At 36.8% G+C, this 16103-nt stretch overlaps 1 protein-coding gene across 1 annotated transcript in view; it reads right to left on the reverse strand.

Moving 5' to 3' along the window:
* The window catches only part of PCCA (propionyl-CoA carboxylase subunit alpha), a 785038-nt gene that overhangs the window by 441159 nt on the left and 327776 nt on the right, over positions 1–16103 (reverse strand). The window contains exon 8 of the mRNA XM_007948152.2: positions 13178–13256. Coding sequence (XP_007946343.1) covers positions 13178–13256 — 79 coding nt within the window. The remainder of the gene's footprint in view (positions 1–13177; positions 13257–16103) is intronic.

A 16103-nucleotide genomic window follows, 5' to 3' on the forward strand; every position in this document is an offset into this window, starting at 1 on the left:
TATTGGACAGTGTTTCCGACTATTCATAAAGTTGCACAGTAATGTATCAGGCAGTGTTTCTCTGCTATTCATAAGGTTTTCCCTGACCAATTCTTTGAGAAGTGGATGGCTTCCTCCTTCTTCCTACTCTCTCTCAGTCTGCAAGCCAGGCTGATACCCGTGCACCATGTGAACCCCACTGGGTTTGAAACATTCGTGGCACAGCCTCAAGACGAGCATGGTAAGCTCTTCCATTTATGTAGATCTCTTATGATTTCTTGAAGTAGTTTTTTATAGTTTTCTTTGTACAGATCTTTTCCGTCCCTGGTAAGATTTATTCTCAAGTATTTTATTTTTGTGGTACCTATTGTAAATGGCATCGATTTCTTTATTTCTTTTTCAGCAATTTCTTTCCTTGTGTAGAGGAATCAAACTGATTTCTGTATGCTGATCTTGCATGCTGCCAGTATGCTAAACCTCTGAATTAGTTCCAGTAGTTTTTTTGCTGAGTCTGTTGGGTTTTTTATGTATGGAATAACATCATCAGCAAATAGGGATAGTTTTACAAAATCGACTGGACAACAGTGTATTTGTTTTTTGGGGTTATTTTTTTAACCAATTTGGATGCCTTTGATTTCCCTTTCTTGCCTGCCTTATTCCCCTGGCTAGGACTTCCAATACACAGTTGAATAGAAGTGGTGATAGAGGCCATCCTTGTCCAGTTCCTGTTTTCTGTCTCTCTCCATAGAGAATATTATTGGCTGTTGCTTTTGTATATATGCTCTTTATTAGGTTGAGTAATGTCCCTTTTATTCCTATTTTACAGAGAGTTTTGATCTGGAATGGGTGTTGGATTTCATGAAATGCCTTTTCTGCATCGATTGATATGATTATGTGGTTCTTTTCCTTGGTTTTATTTATATAATGGATGACTTTGTTTTTCTAATGTTGAACAATCCTTGCCTACCTCGTCTGAACCCCACTTGGTCATAATGTATTATTTTTGGGTTATGCTGTTGGAGTCTATTGGCTAGGATTTTGTTGAAGATTTTTGCATCTATATTCATGAGGGATATTGGTCTGTAGTTTTCCTTTTGAGTGGTGTTTTTGCCTGGTTTTGGTATCAAGGTTACATTTGCATCATAAAATGAATTGGGAATGATTCCATCCTTTTCTATATTTTGGAACAGTTTGAGTAGGATTGTTGTCAGTTCTTCTGTGAACGTTTGGCAGAATTCTCTGGTGAAGATGTCTGGCCCAGGTTCTTTTTGTTGGTAATTTTTTGATGATCTGTTCAATTTCTTCTTTTGTTATACACCTGCTCAACTTTTCCACTCCAGTGTGTGTTAGTTTAGGCAAGACCTGTGTTTCTTGAAACCTGCCCATTTCTTCTAGATTTTCAAATTTGCTGGAGTACAGTTCTTCTTAGTATCCTGATATTATCTATTTTATTTCTGTTGATTCTGTTGTAATGTCACCCAATTCTTTTCTTATTCATGCTATTTGTATTCTCTCTCTCTTTTACTTTGTTAAATTTGCCAGTGGTTTGTCAATTTTATTGATGTTTTCAAAAAACCAACTGATAGTCTTGTTCATTTTTTTCTATTGTCTATTTTCTGTTTCACTGATTTCCATTCAAATCTTTGTAATTTCTTTTCTTCTGGTGACTGTAGGCTTTTATTGCCCCCCTTGTTCTTTTTCTAATTGTTGGAGGTGTTGGGTTATGGTGTTGACTTTGACTTTTTCTTCTTTTTTGATGTGTGCATTTATTGCTATAATTGACAGCTGATCACCACAGTCTCAAAGGTTTTGGTATATTGTATTTTCATTCTCACTGGATTCAAGGAATTCCTTAATTTCATTTTTTATTTCTTCTATTACCCAGTAATTTTCAAGAGGGTGTTATTCAGTTTCCATGTGTATGCTCTTTTGGCATTGATCTTCTTATTCTTGATTTCTAATTTTATAGCATTATGAACTGAGAAGACACTTTGCAGTATTTCAATGATTTTAAATTTATTAAGGCTTGCATTATGGCCTAACATATGGTCTATCATTGAGAATGTTCTGTGTGCACTGGAAAAGAATGTATATTGTGCTGTTGTTGGATGAAGTGCTCTGTAGATGTCTATAAGGTCAAGCTGGTGGATTTCACTGTTTAGTTCCTCTGCATCTTTGTTGAGTTTCTTTCCAGTTGTTCTACCTTATATTGAAAGTGGTTTATTAAAGTCTCCTACTATGACTGCGGCATCATGTATTTGTCTTTTCAACTGTGATAACATCTGATTTATGTATTTTGGGGCTCTTTCATTGGGTACATAGGTATTTATTATGGTTCTGTCTTCTTGTTTGATTGATCCTTTAATCATTAAACAATGTCCTTCCTTGTCTTTTACGGTGGTTTTTGTTTTAAAGTCAATTTTATCAGAAATTAATATTGCCACTTTGCTCTCTTTTGGTTGCCATTTGCTTGATATATCTTATTCCAACATTTGATTTTTAGTCTGTTTTTGTCTTTGTCTCTAAGGTGTGTCTCATGTACACAGGATATTGATGGGTTATGTTTTCTTATCCAGTCTGCAATTCTCCATCTCTTGAGCAGTGCATTTAATGCACTGACATTCAGTGTAATATCGACCAGTATGAATTGGTTGCTGTCATTTTCTTATTTATTTATTTATTTATTTGTGTGTGGTGTTGCTGATTTCTTTGTTCCATATAATTTTCTGTGCTGAGCTCATTTTGATTAGGAATCATATTATTGCTTCTTTCTTTGTTATTGTTTTAGTATGTGCTAAATATTTGTGCTTTATTTGTCCCCTTTTTTTCATTTTAATGTTAAGGTTTATCATTTTTCTTTGTAGTTATCCTGTGATTTATAATTTTTTCCCAAGTTTAGAGCAGTCTGTTCTATCATGCAATTGTCTTGATTTCTTCACCATTTAGAAGTTCTGTAGCTACACTATTTTTTCCCTCTTTTTGTTTTGTAGTTGTCCTCATTTGCCAATTGATGTGCCTCGTTCCCCGTTTACAATTTTGTAGGCTTATTTACTTTGGAGACTTCCATAACTGGTTTCTGGGTTATGTCATCACGTGTGTTAATGTTCAGTTGTTGTTTGCTGTTGTTGGTTCTCTGTCCAAAGGACTCCCTTTAGCATCTCTTTTAAGGTTGATCTGGTTTTGACAAATTCTTTTAATTTCTGCTTATTTAGAAATATCCTAAATTTACCATCATATGTGAGGGGCAATTTTGCTGGGCCTATAATTCTTGGTTGGAAATTTTTTCTTTCAGGGTTTTATATATACCATCCCATTGCCCTCTCACCTGGATGGTTTCTGCTGAGAAATCAGAGCTTAGTCTTATTGGCTGTCATTTGTAGGTAACTTTTCATTTTTCCCATGCTGCTTTCAGGATTCTTTCTTTGTCTTTGGTTTTGGTCAGTTTGATGATATGTCCTGGTGATTTTCTTCTGGGGTCTCTCCTGTTAGGGGTTCACTGTATTTCCTGAATGGATATACTCTTGTCTTCCATCATATCAAGGAAATTCTCTTCCAACAGATCTTCAACAACTTTCTCCGCAGTTTTGTCTCTTCCTTTTCTGGAATAAGTTATTCATTTTGATGGTTTGCCACATGAATCTTAGGCCTTCTTCATCTTGTTTTGATCTTTTTTTCTGATTGATCCCTTTCCAAAGAAGTATTCAGGTATCTGTCTTCAATCTCATTAATTCTGTCTTCCATTGATTTGATTCTACTCCTTTGCCCTTTCAATGTGTTAACTATTTCTGAAAATTTAGCATTAATCTTCTAGATTTCTATCTATAGATTTGGTATCATTTCCAACTTTTCATTTATTTTGTCATTTTATTCTTGTATTTTCTTCCAAAATTGTTCTAGGTTTTGTCCATGTTTTCCTTAATTTTGTCAGTGTTTTCCTTGACCTGTCCCTCAATATGTCAAAGGTACCTAAATATAATTCTTTTGAATTCCTTACCAAGGAGTCCCAATGCTGCTTCTTCCTCAGATATGTGTTTATGGTCTCTATCCTGCTCCCTCATTCCTACTGGTTTATCTTGCTTCTTTGCAGGTACTGTTTGTTGTCTGTTGTCACTGAGACATTGTGACATTTTATATTTATATTTAATTGGTGATGTATGCTGGAGTGATTCACCCAAGATTTTCATTTTCTTTGTTTTTCGTTTGTTTCTTTGTTTTTGATGTACCTGAGTAAGCAAGGTACTGTGCTCCTCTATTTGGTGGTTGGCAGCACTTATGCACTCACCACCTGTCTCCTGGTGGGTGTGATAGAGAATAAGAGTGGCTGCACAGATCTCTGTTAACTGTTTATGAGGACCAGTTAAGGATGAGTCAGGCTGTTATTGGTGGTCATATATCATTGGCCAGTTGGTGCAGAAGGCAGTGGTGGCCCTCAGTAAGTGGAACTGCAGGAGGTGAGGGTGTGGTTGGGTCGTATGGGCATGGTTGCTATCTACCACTCAGTTAGACAAAAACAATAATCAAAAACCATCAAAAAAGTAAAAGCAAGAGGACAAAAAACATACACCACATAAACAGACAGGAACAATAGTAAAAAGAGGGGAGAAGAAAAAAGAGGAAAGGCAGTAAGTGGGAAAAAAAATATTTAAAGAAGTACTTTAGGAGGACAAAAGAAATATGAATAGAAAAAGGGAAAAAAACTCACACTATCTAGGGAGGGGTGAATAAGAGAAAACATGTAGAGTAGGAGAATAATAAAGAAAAAAATGGGAAAAATACAGAAAGAAAAAAAATCCCCCCCCCCAAAAAAATGGGCAGAGCGGGGCAGGTGCTATGCACCCAGGTTACATCAAGGCACACAGACTGGGATGGAATTCCTGCCTGCCCAGAAGGTGGGTGGGGATGAGGTATGGCCTCATCTCTGTTCACCAAGAGGGTGACGGTTATAACAGTAACAAGGGGAATATCGTACTTTTCCAGTCCTCAGTGTCCGGTATGTTCTTGCTGGCCCCAGCAGTGGAGTCTATTCTCAGGTCCCTGGAATCTGAGAGAACACTGTCAACTTTAAATATCCCAAGTAGTTGAACCGCTGTGGACAAGCAAAAGTCCACAGCTCAGATTGTCTCCTCCTTTGGTGTTTCCCCTTTTATTCACCAGTCACCAGTGCAGTCCTCCGTGAAGCCCCTGGCTAGCAGGGCTGATTTTTAGGTTAATTCTTAGGTCCTAATACCATTTGTCAATATCCAAGCTGTCCATGCCATCAGGATGGCTGACAAACTGCAACTCCTTATGTCTCCTTTTTCAGTGTTTTCATGCAGGTTTTCCTACTGGTTGGAGGTTAGTCCACTTCTGTATCCTTCCTTTCAAAGCTCAGGGCTCCAGGATTATCTTCTGTATCTGTGTTAATTGGTTCCTCTTCTCTTTGTTGAAGAGGGTCTGTGAAGTTTGTCTGCCTATTCTGCCATCTTATTGAAAACTCCTCTCAAGTAACATTTTTAAATGTACCATTAAATCAACTACTGTCAAACCTTTGTTGATTCACAACAAAGTTTCAGAGATATTTAAGTTTGAGGAATATTTTTTTTGGTAGAGAATTCCTTGTGTATGTATTTTTGCTGGTCTTATGAACATGATTTAAATGAACATATTTGTGAGACAAATCTGGTTTGGATATTGTCTTTGGTTTTGAAAGATAGCCCCTTGGATTTTCCATATAACCAAGGTATCTTTGTTATCTCAAACCACTACGTAACACTTGCGATGAGTATGGGCTACACAGATCACACCTGGTAATCTAACCTCAGAAAGAGATTCAATTCATTATGCATATTCAATGATTCAATCAACCATGGCTACGCAACAAAAACAGTAATGTAAATTGATATGGAAGTAGCTGGAGCTTCCTGGATTGGCAAAAAACATTTGCTCTTGGGAGGGTTGCATGTCCCTGGGGATAGGCTGACAGAGCGATAGAAGTCTCATGCTGGGACTCCTCCCAGGCTTCACCCTTGCCCTATGCTTCCTCTGATTTTTATCCTTTCTGATTATAATAAATAAGTATCTCTAAGTATAAATGGGACTTGAGTCAAGCCTAAGGCACTTGACTGCTAATCAGAAGGCTGGCGGTTCAAACCCACCAGCCACTCCTCAGAAGGAAGATGAGGCAATCTACTTCAGTAGTGATACTGCCTCGGAAACCCAAGGAGGGGTCGCTATGAGTCGGGTCTGACTCAATGGCACATAACAACAACAAGTATAGATCTCCACTATGAATTCTTTGAGTTGTTCTAGGGAATTATCAAACCCACAGAGGCAGTGAGAGACATCAGAGGTTAAAACCAAAACAAAATTCACTGCCGTTGAGTTGGATGCGACTCATAGCAACCCCCCTTGGGTTTCCAAGGCAATATCACTATGGAAGTAGATTGCCCAATCTTTCCTCCAAGGAATGGCTGGTGGGTTTGAGCCATTAGCCTTCTGGTTAGCAGTCAAGTGCACTGGCACTACACCACCAGAGCTCCTCATCAGAGGCTAGTATCTGCCTATTTGGCAGTCTGTCCTTTTAGCATATGTGCTCTGACCTAGGTCAGGGATTGTATTAGAGCTTAAATTCTAGAGTATCTGCTTTGTGGAAGGCTGAAGTCTATAGCAGGGCCCCTAACTTCATTTTGAGTTTTGACATAAATTCAATTGTCATTTAAGTTCATTCTGACCATTAAATCAGCATTATGGCTATGTACAGACAAATCCCAGACAAACCTAGGGAGGAACAGTTTGCCGTCAGGAAAAGCATGGTTGAAAGTAGTTTATGTTCACACAAAGAACTAAGAACTTGGCTAAGTGTGTCCTTACTGATTTACTGAAAATAGGCACATGCTATCTAATTTAAAGGTTGGGGTCCTTGTACTGTCTTGTAGCTACCTTGTGGCCACATGGTCATAAATTATACCCAGACCACCAAGTAGCTAGGTGGTCCAACCCCATACTCAATCCTGTAACCTTTTTTAATCTTCAATTACGTATGTATGCCAACTATGGTCTTTTCCCCACTTATGTAGTCCTGCCTGGAAGAGTGGTGAAATAATTTTCCAACAGTCATGATTTTGTATTCTATCAAATATAATGAACTGAACACCATGACTGTGATTGAGTAGACTCCATTCGACTTCTGCACTGTGTAGAAGCTGATGGTTTCCCTCATCCTGGATGACTGTTTTGTCTTTGTCTTGTTGTTGTTGTTATGTTATGTGCTGTTGAGTTGGACATGACTCATAGCGACCCCTGCCTGGGTTTTCGAGGTGGTATCACTACGAAAATAGAATGCCCAACCTTCCTTTCGAGGAGTGGCTGGTGGATTTGAACTACCAGCCTTCTAGTTAAAAGTCAAGCACCTTAGGCACTATGCTACCAGAGCTCCAGTCTTTGTCCTAGGGTTAATTAAAATGGTCTCTATGGAACATGTTTGAATCTAGGTCTCTTTGCCCCTAGCACAGTACCTAGACCAGAGAAAGGGACAGCCAGTCTGAAGCAGAGGAAATCATGTGGATTTTCAAATTTGCAGCTAATGCTCACTGACCTGGCCCCAGGTGGCCAAGGTTGAGAGAGAGGGCTGGCTGGTCTTTAGTGGAGGGAGTCATGTGGACCCCCAAACTTGTGACTCCCACTGATCTAACCTCTGATGGCTGGGAAGAGGGCATGCTGCTTGGAGCTGCTAGCAACTAAGGTGGAGAAGTGAGCAGGTGAGAACTGGATCCTACCTGGAAATGGATTAATGTTGATTTTCAACCCACAGTTAGCAATGAAGTTGGGATTTCCCCACTATGTCCCTTTTTTAGTACAGTACCATTTACTGTCCAAGAAAAGGTTATATTATTTACCAAAAGATATCCAGTAGATCAATGGGTAGAATGATCTCTGAAAATACTGAGCTCTCCATTAAAATTCATTGGTCAAAAGTAATACAGCAAATCGTGCTGACAAGAAATTGAAGAGTAATCCACACCATAAAAAAATGTTACCAAGAGTAGCACTGACAAAATAATTGATCAGAAATCTGAGATCCTGAGAAGAGTAATAAAAAGTAAGTGCTAAAAGCGAAATTGCTGACCAAGTGCTGAGAAACAGAGTTTTAATTCTTCTGCAATCCAGTTTTGGAGTCCATGGAGTAGAAGTGCCCCATCCAGGTCACTGCCCTGAGATAATCTCTTGAATCTTGAGCCTTGAATGGACTACCTCCCCCACCCCCACCCCCACCCAAAAAAAACACCTCACTGCCATCTAGTTAATTCTGACTCATAGTGACTCCCATTGGGTTTACAAGGCTATAAATCTTTATAGAAGCACACCACTTCATCTTTCTTCCATGGAGTGGCTGGTGAGTTTAAACCACCAAGCTTTTGGTTAGCAGCCAAATGTCTTAACCACTACACTACCAGAGCTCCTTTTGAAGTACATTGTTGTGGTTGTGGTTGTGGTTGTTGTTATGTGCCGTCGAGTCGGCCCGACTCATAGCAACCCCTCCTTGGGTTTCTGAGGCAGTATCACTACAGAAGTAGGATTGCCCAACTTTCCTTCTGAGGAGTGGCTGGTGGGTTTGAAGCCAGCCTTCTGGTTAGAAGTCAAGTGCCTTAGGCACTATGCTACCAGAGCTCCTATCCTAAAACTCATCTTGAAGTCAAACAACAGTCTTGCTAAGTAGTAAAGATCATTTCGCCTTGGGCATTGTCCTCTTTTGAAGAATTCATTCTGCTTCTGGAAACAGAAACTCCAGAATCAGCTGGAAGGTATATTTTAGTGTAAATTGTTATTATAAAAATACTATTTCAGCTGTAATTCCATGGCAATGTTGCTAAGATGGGGTAAAAGAATTTTTGGAATTTCTTTCATCTTTGGAACATTCTGACTTTCTAGTCAGAAGTTTTGCCAGATTTGAAAATCATATATTAAAGAAACTTCAAATTAATTATTGGCTTAATATTATTTTTATTTTAATAGTGCCATATAAGAAGGGAAAACAATGCTTTTAAAAGTTTATATAATATACATTTCTCACAAAACCATTAAGTTGTGTTTCATCTTTATTACATTATTCTTTCTACAAAGAGGCTGTAGTAGATCATATTTTTCAAAGATGACTACAAGACTACCATCCTATGTGCTCGTCTAAGAATTGTGCCACTCTCTCATGAAGAAGTGGTATCTAATTTCCTCCCCTTGAATTTGGGCAGAGCTCATGTTCACTAATAATCAATATGATACAGTAGAGATTGACCAGCCTGACTTCACAGACCAGGACATAACAAATGATGCAACTTCTACGATGGATTTTAAACACCTGCTTTTGGAGACCTCTAGTCCAAATCTACTGGGTTGCAAGAAAATCCATTCATGGAGAGGTTCATTTGTGCAAAGAGGTTACAAATTGAGCATAAGAAGCAGCCCAATATGTGAACTTTGATATGAGTCAAACAGGGTAGCTTATCAGGTTGGAAAAAAAAGAAGTATCCTTTTCCTATTATGCTCAATTTCATACACAGCAACCAGCCCAATTCAAAAATTTCACATAGTTGAGCACATCTCTGTCATATGAAGGTGACTCCACACTATCGTAAGAATATAATTTGTTACACTCAGCCATACATTTATTCCACAAAATTTGGGGATCACCAGTTCTAAAGAGTTCCAGGGAGAGACTAAAAACCAGAGCCAAGTAAGTATTCTTCAATCTTAAAAGATAAGACCCCCAGTCTGACCTTAACCTCTCAGCATTTCCCAAAAAATTTTTATGTAATACAAGTTATAGCATATACATTTAATTCACATAAATTCAACATTAAGACCAGAATGAAAGCAAACAAATAAAATAATGTAAATATTGCAAGTTACCCTTGAGTATTATTCTCATACTCTATATCCGTTCAGCAAGCCTCTACTTTCAGAATTAGCTATCTCTCATCACCTCCACCACTATCACCTATTGAAAGCCACCATTAGTTCTTGCACAGGATATTGCAATAGCCCCTTGACTTTTTTCTCTCGTTCTACCTCTGTCCCTCTTCAGTTTATTAGCAACACAGCAACCAAAGTGATCCTTTTAAATCTGTCATTAAGATCTTAATAACTGTTTAATCTGGATGATACATATATGTAGAATTTCATGGTATCCTACTTCTTCGTATGTTTGAAATTTCTTATATTTAAAAAATAGAAATAATGTTAGAAGTTTAAGTCACATGACAATCACTTCTTTATTCAAAACCCTTCAGTCTCAGTAAAAATGGCCTAACCCACAAAACAAAGACCACTGCCATCAAATTGATTCCAACTCATCTGACCCTATAGAACAGAGTAGAATTACCCCATAAGGTTTCCAAGACTGTAATCTTTACAGAAGCAGATTGCCATATCTTTCTCCCAAGGAGCCACTGGTGGGTTCTGCCAACCTTTTGGTTAGCAGCTGAGGATTTAACTACCGCGCCACGAGGACTCCTTGACAAGAATGGCCTGAAGACCCTACATAATCTGCTCTCCCTTATCCTCAACCTCTTTGGCCTTATCTTTTCCTAGTCTACATCTCCTTCTACCACCTGGCCAACTGACTGTTCGTTCCTGGATCACTCAAGAAATGGTCCTATGGCAAAACATATGTGGTTGTTTATTAAAACATTAAATAAACTCTAGCATTGGTCTACTAATCATTGTAGTTTCAAGATATGTGCAACAAGTATAATTTGATAACAAAATATACGTAATTTTCTATTAGTGAAAAATTATACATACTACTTACTACTAAATATACTTACTATTTACTACTAAATATACACACTAAATACTACTGTGATTTGTCACTAGTAGGAGGAAAAGCTAACCTCTAGTTAAAGGTTAATAAAAGAAATATATATATATTTTTTTCCATCCTAGTTCATGGGCCTCCTCTGAATTTATGGGCTCCTGGATTCAAAATGAAGAATTTCTGCTATCAAATATAAACTTCCTAGAGGAAAGGATTTTTTGTTTTGATCACTGCTGTATTTCCAAGAACCCAACTAGAACAGTGCATGTCACATAGTAGGCTCTCAATAAATATTACCAATCCATGCAATGAATTTATTCCTGCTGACTAAGTAAGCAAAAGATAGAAGGTAAGAATCCAATGTTAGCTTAGTCAAGATGTGCCATCAGTACCACACTCAGAGTGAGTCTGATGCTTAAAACTTGCATTTCTCATATATCATCACTCCAGCACAAACTAATTACTTTACCTGATGCTCAATCAAAGAAACAATGGCATTCTAAGGCAATATTCTTTCAAGTTAAACTATCTGTGGAGGTTTCCAACATGGTTCCTTCCCATAAGATTTAGAAGGATAATATTGCCTCTAAAAGATTTTCACATAGCTTGCTTAATTTGAAGCCTAATTTCTGAGTTAAGTTTGGATTTCCCTGCACTAGGACTTTCAGACTAACTACTCCAGGTCTCTATCAGTCTCCCTTGAACTAGTTTTTCTAATAGTGAGTGCAGCTGATGCAAGCATCTCCCTTAACTCCCACCTTTGTTAATTTCATCTGTCATTTATGCTGACCAACTGCTCCATTTCATGCTTTAACTTCAATTCCCTCCTGAATCCACTCCATTTATCTCAACTCATATTTATCATGACTCCAATTAGTACCACAAATGGATTATAAACTATCAGGTGGAGAAAACACTTAGCTTCTAAAAAGTAGCAACATGGTTTAGTCTTCATTATTTCCTGAATAAAATAAAAGTGGCATTCACTATTCAAAACTTAATTTCATTAGTTATGTAACTTATCATCTACTTAAGTCATTTATGAACAAGCATATGAACATTTCCCTTAAAAACTTTTTTCTAAATAAACTGCCCCAAAAATAGCTTATACAGAGACATTCTCTTTGGCTCTCAAAGTTTTTTAATCTCCAAGAAAATATCACTTAGACGGAAAGGAAAGAAGAGGAAGAGAGGGGAGGGGAGGGCAGGGGAGGGGCAGAGAAGTGAGAGGAGGAGAGGGAAGACGAGACATGGAACAGGATGGAATAAAGTACGGTGAACTAACTATTTGGAAGACCAAAATACTTCAGGGCAGAGTCAAGGCAAGAAAAGCAACACTAATAATAATTCAGTAATTTTTTTATCATCCCTCACCTCCAAAATGAAGACATAAATCTCTCCTTTGCCAAACTTGAAAACAAATATAGGATACATACAAATCTGAACAGAGTCCCTTAAAACCAGTTTTATTAGGCAGCTTTTCAAACAACTGTTTTCTAATCACTATGCTGTCATCAATACACTGGATTTTTTAAAAAGTATTTTACATATTAAGGGTTATATTTGATTTGTGAAGCTAGTAATGAAAAAATGTTATAAATTTACCACAGAGTATACTCCATTTAAATACATAATTACAATTTCAAAAGAAAAAATATAATATATCCCATGCTATAAACTGTCAAAGTAATCCATTGCCTTTATAGATCAGCAAAGGAAAATAAGCACTGGGGTAATACATAAGATCTCAGTGAAATGATAGCTACTTAAAAAATACATTTGCTTAAAATATTAAAATTATTTTCAAAACTTTACAACCAAATGTTAGTAACTTTTGTCTATAAGCTGGAATCATGACTATGTAACTTAAAAAATGCATACAGTATTTGCATTCAATAGAACAATCAACCACAGGAGATCAAAAGGACAACAATAGCCCAGGGATAGAGCTAGAAAGGTGAGAGTCCATGGGAAGGAAGAAGGGAAGTGGTGGGTGTGAGGAGAAAGTATGAAGAGTGCTGCTGCATTGTGGGGATTGCAGTGAATGTCACAAAACAGAATGTATGTGGAGTGCTGAATTGAAAATCAATTTGTTCTGTAAACTTTCACCTAGATCACAATACATATTAATAACAATAATAAAAAGAAACACATATACTTAGTAAAAGCAAAAAGAAGATCCTGTGTTAATGTTTAAGGGAGTAAAAACCTTTCTGTAAGATAATCATCATTAAAATATAAATAAAGAAGCTTTCTGAATAATTCTAATTTTTTCTCTTCTAAAAGAATAAAAATCATATGGTTTTCATAATTACTCCATTATGATTTTGGTATCTGTTTATTTGTCAGTTTAATAAAACTCTAGTAACTGCAATTTACATCAAAAATATATTTTGGACAGCATCTCACCTGGTCTCTTCATCATCCCAAGCAATCCGCATGCCTTTCCCACCACCACCTGCTGAGGCCTTGATCATGACAGGGTAGCCTAACAGCAGGGAAGAATTAGACAGAAGTTCAGACTTTGATCATGTGGATGTATGAACATGACAACTGACCACATGTTCAAGAACACATAAGAAAATAACTAATTTATTTAAAAGATCCTTCCATTAGAGTTAGAAAAATGACACCAGTATAATGATGATCTTATATATATTTAAAACCTAAGACAATGCAATCAGTTTAAAATAACAAGGCTATCTGTATCAACAAACATACTGACATTTTCTCCACTAATGAAATAAAAGCTAACAAAGTATAAATTATTTGACAATAGATTCCAAAAACGGAAGTAGATACAGCATTAACTAACTGAAGATATAAGAAACAACTTATAGCACCAGGGAGAACATACACACACACACACAAGTATGAATCCCCAAAAGTGATGTTTGCATGCATAACAAATTAAATTTTCTTTTTCAAAAGTAGGTATTTGAGGTATTTTCATCTGAAAACTCACCAGGAACTCCTACTGCTTTTATCAGCAAGATCTGACATGATGGCATTGTGAAAAATCAAACCACAGCTATTATACTATGGGCTGTAGCAGAAGATCCACGGGTCACTGATATCAACTGAGAAGCTATTACACAATTCCATATATTCAACAGTGAATGCCTAAACCAGCGGGTATTGTAAAAATATAAAATAAGACCCAAAACAAGGACATTACCAGTTAGTTTTATAAGAGAAGATAAATCATAAAATTATCTTTAGTTAAGCATTAAATATTTAGTTACTAGCATATATAAAAAAAATGGCAGACTTCATCTATAATGATTTATCAAGAAAAATGTAAATCTTCTTCTTTAGAGGTTTTTTTAAAAAAAATAATAAGGTAAAGATACTCATGTCTGAAACCATTTATTTATGATCTTTTCTAAAGAAAGGAGATCAGTAAGCCCTTAAAGGACCCTTTGTGACCTGTGATGCTCTAATAACAGTAAATTCTAGCTATAGAATCCTTAAAGGAAAGGGAAAGGAATGGTCAAATGTTACAGACCTTTTGACCTCCACACTATAAAGCATCACTCCACTTCAACTTAGTTAAAATGGTACTTGCTTCCTAAGTGTTTTGTAATTAATTCAATTTTTAAAAATTAATGAGAACTGGCCATTTTGATGATAGTAATATTGACATGGAATAGGTTTTTACTTTCTTGACTATCAAAAAGAATGCCAAGGACAATGAGAAGATAACATACTATTCTTACATTGGGAGCCTTATAATTGAGAAAGAGAGAGCGAAAGTACCCAAATAATTGTATCATTGGGGATTTAGAAGAGGAAAAGATAATAGGAAGGTAGAGAGAAAAGGATTAAGAAAAATATCTTCATAGGAAAGGGCCACTTAAACAAGGCTATGAAAGATAAGCATGACTTGAGTGTTTCAGGAAGAATAACAGAAAAAAGACAGATGAAAATACACATAGGACAAGTTTAAAAAATAACTAATATTTTGAAGTTGAAGTATCTAGGAAGTTGGTAAGGGAAAACAGAACTAAAAACAGTGGGGCACAGTATGAAAAATCTTGCATGCCACAGGGTACTCCACAATAGTGGCAAGAGTAATGTTTGTCTTGGTCAGTGCCGCATCTTCACAATGAATGTCAAATAAAGGAATCTATACAGAAATCAGGAGCTCCGGTGACATAGTGCCTAAGGCATTTGACTGCTAACCAGAAAGGTGGCCGTTCAAACCCACCAGCCAGTCCTCAGAAGGAACACTGGGCAATCTACTTCCTTAGTGATACCACCTCAGAAATCCAAGGAGGGGTCACTATGAGTCGGATCCGACTCACCAGCAGTGGGTCTGGTTTTTTTGAGTATACTGAAATCAGTGAGGAAGAATTAGCCTGTTCTTGAGCAGTGAAGAGGCACTTTCTATAAACTGGAATCTGGCATGCATGAGAAATCTTTTTTACAACAATTTAAGGTATGCTTTATACACATGGATGCATATCCCTCAAAAAAAAAAAAAATGCTATTATTAATTCACGATCAAAAACTATCCATGGAACAAGAAACCACAAGAGATGGGATACCCATATCCTATATGCCTATTACATTCAGTTCCCTATGAAGAACAGAAAGTTTTTATTTCGTTTTTCTGTTTCTAGTACAATCTCACCACAGTCATTTACTACAGACCTTGGACTATACTGACATTTGTGAGGTTCAAAATAATACTAAGTGAATACCTCACAAGGAACAAGTCATGGAAAGAAAATGCATGAAAATAATTTGTCAATAAGAAATTATTAGGAGTTCAGAAAAGGGGAAAAATTATTAGCAGAAAGGACAATATATAATAAGGCAGTAACAACATGGTAGCCAAAATAAGAAGCAGTATAGCATTAGACCTGTGAATACCCAGGAATGCAAGATTCCCAGACAAAAAAACAATAAGTCAAATGTAGAGATAGGAGTGGGGGGTTTGCAATCAGATGAAAACCAGGCATTATGGTCACAATTTTAAATCTAATTTTTGAGCTATATTTGGAAATAATCCAAAGGTAAAGTCTTCTACTCAATTTTTTATGCAGTCACCATGTCATAGAGAAACAAGGAATGACCCATTTAAAGATAAAGGGGAAAAAAATATTCCCACATATATGATTTGAAATATTATCAAACAGCCAGTCTCCCATCCTCATCTCTACTTTTTACTGTATCTCCAATACTCTAATTAGGGTAAATCATGGGGTAAAGGAACTGGAAAAAGAAGGAATATCAAATCTACTCAAAACCTGGTAGTTTCTGTCAAATCAGAAATAATCTACTAGTAGATGATTATTAATACCCCCTCACCTTATCTAGGGAGCTCTGG

This window comes from Orycteropus afer, unplaced genomic scaffold (assembly GCF_000298275.1).
Source record: "Orycteropus afer afer isolate SDZICR_OR568_19922 unplaced genomic scaffold, OryAfe1.0 scaffold00206, whole genome shotgun sequence".
Classification (NCBI taxonomy): domain Eukaryota; kingdom Metazoa; phylum Chordata; class Mammalia; order Tubulidentata; family Orycteropodidae; genus Orycteropus; species Orycteropus afer.